Source organism: Lottia gigantea (genome assembly GCF_000327385.1).
Source record: "Lottia gigantea unplaced genomic scaffold LOTGIsca_159, whole genome shotgun sequence".
Taxonomy (NCBI): Eukaryota; Metazoa; Mollusca; class Gastropoda; family Lottiidae; genus Lottia; species Lottia gigantea.
In genome coordinates, this window is record NW_008707942.1 from 365,049 (window position 1) to 369,145 (window position 4,097).

General features: G+C 32.6%; 1 protein-coding gene across 1 annotated transcript; it reads right to left on the minus strand.

Annotated features, from left to right (window-relative positions):
- Positions 1–1,862: 1,862 nt before the first annotated feature.
- LOTGIDRAFT_141369 (hypothetical protein) lies at positions 1,863–2,405 on the minus strand (the record flags this gene model as incomplete). The annotated part of the gene is made up of 2 exons (XM_009050935.1): positions 1,863–1,972; positions 2,219–2,405. Coding segments are annotated over 2 exons (297 nt in total), but the record flags the coding sequence as incomplete, so codon positions are not given.
- Between the last annotated feature and the right edge of the window lie 1,692 nt (positions 2,406–4,097).

A 4,097-nucleotide genomic window follows, 5' to 3' on the forward strand; every position in this document is an offset into this window, starting at 1 on the left:
ACATAAATACCAAACGAACAAATTTGAATTTAGACAATATCTTTCTGAAATATCTCCTTACCTCATTCAACAACTCTCTGTATTCCTGGCCACGTTTACTAGTAGATCTCTGATATTTATTTTTTTCTTTCATCAACTCTTCCTCTAGATTCCGAACAATACCTTTCAACATTTTTACTTCCTTAATCTGATCCTGATTATTTCTTTTAGCTTTCGTTTCTCGTCGGAATTCATAGAATTCTTCTTCAATCTCTTCTTTCTCTTTCAATAGTTTACTATAACTAAAAATAATAGCAGAAAATAATAGAGTTTTACACCCAAATCTTACTTAACTGATGTAATATATTGTAAGAATACATTGTTATCTTTCATAGAAAATTCCAAGGGGTGTGGCTTAATAATACCTTGAAAACCATTCACCGTCGTATTGAAATGAAACTTAGGTTTTCATTCTACAATATCTCATCAGGCAAATAATATGAAAATAATTTTTATAACTCTGCATCTTTTTCAGATTATGCTATGCTAAGCAAATGAAAATTTGTTTAATAAAACCTTGAAAATGCCACACAATAATCAGACTTAAAGTATATTTTTGTACTACTATGTATTAAGTCTTACTCTCTTTCTAATCTCTCAAAATCTCTACTTTTGTAATCAGAGGATTTCTAAAAAATAAAAATTAAATTAAGAAAATAACTTAGAGACTGCTACATTAACCTTGTAAAAATAGTCAAAAGATGTTAGCACTTAGGGCAAAATGTACTAATATATCATCAACTATATGGAATACATGTTATAAATCATTATTATAATAATTGTATAATTCAAACAATAAAATCATCAATTGAATCTTCTGACTTTCTGACTTACTGTATCTTTCAAGCGTTTATTTTCCAACTGAAGATGTCTGAGAGAATCTTGAAGTGACCGGGTGTCAGGTTTACCTGCGTAGGGTAGAGGTAGGGGGTAGTGGATTCTGAAACAACAATTTTTGTTTATTAAATTTATCAAGGATTTGTTTTGAAGAAGGGAGATAATTTCCAAAGGTAAATCTTGTTTGTCTAAATGTGTTTAGATATATTTGCTGTCAGGACAGTTGGTTTATGGTGAAATGTTAAGCAGTCCCATCAATACAACTAGCTTTCTTGGAAGACAGAAACAATTACAAGTCAAGTTTAGGTAAAACAGGCAATCTTAATGAGCAAAGACTGGCAGAACCACCAAGATTCTACCATTTTCTGAAAGAGAACTAGACACATAAATCTAAAGACATTACCTGTCAAATTCTACTGTATATGTTAATATTAAATATCTTTTACTGTTTAACGTTGAATTACGTGAACCAGGTAATGATGACTGAGTTGTGGCCCCTGTTTTTCTTGCTCGTAATGACTCTAGATCAGAAAATGTTAATAAATCTATTGATACAGTATCGCTGTTCTGAAATATAAAAATCATCGTTCAAATTTTACACTTTTCTCATTCTTCCTATAAGCTAATATTGTAAAACTGTTATTTTGGATTCTGGATTTCATTTTGCAGTTTGGATCACTTGTACTTGTTTTTTTTTTCTGAAGGACTTTTGTATAATATCAATCACAATCATCTCTTTGGTTTTGAAAATCTTATGGATGGCAAAAATGAAATGTGGGTCATTTACCTAGGACACGTCTAAGAGAGAAATGTGTTAATTTCAAATGTAAACTGAGTATTTTACAACCTAGTATCTTTGTAGATCTGATAAAATTCTATGAGAATTAGTATTATTGGTATGTAATTGAACATCATAATTAAAAATCTATGAAATTAAAGTAAATTTAATTCTGCGCTCAGTGTGGTCAGAGAGTAAGGGGAAGGTTTCAGAGAGAAATTATGTAAATACAAACCTTATTCAAGGCTGACTCTAACATACTTGTAAAAATATGGAACTGTTTAAAATTACCAGTTTTATGAGTAAGATCTTGTATGTCTGAAAAAAACCCCAGAAATTTCAAATCAGCTGCATACTGTTTTACGGGAAATCTTCAGATTAATTTTGTCAAAAGTATGTTATTTCTCAATGTAAAATTCTGACAACCAATCAATTCCATTACTGTAACTAAACTCCATACATTGCGGACATATTACTTTTCCCTCCAGATATATTACATGTCCCTCTGAGCAATCACGTATGGTTACAAACCCTGATTAGGAGTTTATAGAAATATAAACCTACATGTTGCATCAAAGCTGGCTTTCCATTGGTCAGAACTAATTCTGTCTTCCACCTCGATATTTAGTTGATCTCCATCTTTTACTTCCATGGTAACGAGATATTCCGAACCTCGAAATAAACATGACGAAGTTAACTTGATATCTCTTGGTGATTCCATCATGATGATGAGAGAAATACTGTGGAAGTTTACTTGGTTTTAATCTGGAAATAATTAATTGATAATCACTATATATGATGTCAACTGATCAATTGGATAATTTTTAGATAGTCTAACCAATAGACCCTGTATACACTTATCTTAAAAAAATGGCAGAGAAAATTTTCATATTCTTTACTCCTTGTCGATCAATCTAAAGTTTGCAATAAATAAACATAACAAGGAGTTGACATTGGAGGACTTTAGTATGGATATGTTGTTCTATGTGTGAAGTGAAAATTTGATCAATTTCAACTCATGGTTAATCTGAACATAAATCCTGTCGGTGTAGACCTATCAGTGATTGACATGGAGAGTAGAGGGAAAGGTTAGAGAAGCAACTGTCGTCTAAGATTTTGACTAAGTTTTAGGATAAGAAGATATGAACCAAACAGATAAGATCAAAAATTAAACACTGATGGTCCAAAAGAACTAATTTTATGTTTACTGATGAGGTTATCATCTTAATTTACTGTGAAGACTGTAGTGACGTGGGCGTGGCGAATATCCTCGGCCGTGGTGTAGTCAAAGTGGAAAGTGATAAGTTTAAGCTGTTGTTGACTGATATATTTTTTTTATTTTGTCAATTGCAGGTGATCAGTATTAATCAAGATCGGATACAAAATATTCAATGGAAACTATCAACTGGTAAAAATTGACAGAATGGAATGGAAAACGTTTTTTTTGTTCTTTTCTACTTCGAGTCTGAACATGTTCTGATAGCTGATCATCGACATCATATCTTACCTGACGATAATTTAGTAGGTGATTTCTAAATAATTCTTCGATAGGTGAAAGTAATAAATAATCAAAATTTATTTCATAAAATTTCTATTTGTCTCAGTTTACATACATTCGATAAAATTAATAAAATTCAAGGAATTCGTTTCAAAACAACCGCTGTCAGCCATATTGCCAATTTAGTGACTCATAACGTAACCATTTCCGGTTCAAAACGTAACCCTTTGATTAAAGCGTAACCGATAATATGAATTTTTTGCAGATTTTGTGTTTTGACCAATGTAAATGCCAGTCAGGGAGGGTCTGTTGAAACAAGTAATCCGGAAAGAGATACAGAGTTTAATTTTTTTTTTTAAAAAAGGAAAAGATATTTATAGCTTTATGGCCATGTATTTTGTTTTGTCCGTTGGAAGTGTAATGTCTACGTCCTTGTAGCCTACTACCACAGCCCCCCTCCCCCTCCAGACCCCTTCCCCTTCGCCTTATAAATAACTAGGATAATCGAAAATTTGGAGTGCGAAAGTGAACCAAATTACTTTATTAAGTGAACGTGGTGAACCAGAAGATTCATTAAACAATCTTGTTTTTGTGACTGTAGCACGGCAAGGCCAACCTCTCATTTTCAACCAAGAGTTCATAACGAAATTTCAGAAAAGATTGGTGTATTATAAAATTAATCTGAAGATCAGAGATTAAGCCTTGAAATAGACTCAGTGTCGTCCAAGCAATGCTATTTAATAAGATATGAGCTCTCTTATCACGGAATGACAGTTAATTAACTTAATATATATCTTCTATAAAGACAAGTTATAGCACCGTACACTGTAAGAACTTTCTGTAAAATTGAATAGAATTAATAGCACTGTGGTGGCAGTGATGCCAGTGCAGTAGCAGGAGGTGTTGGGGGGGGGGGGGGGGGGGGGTGGGGGGACCGGGAAACCA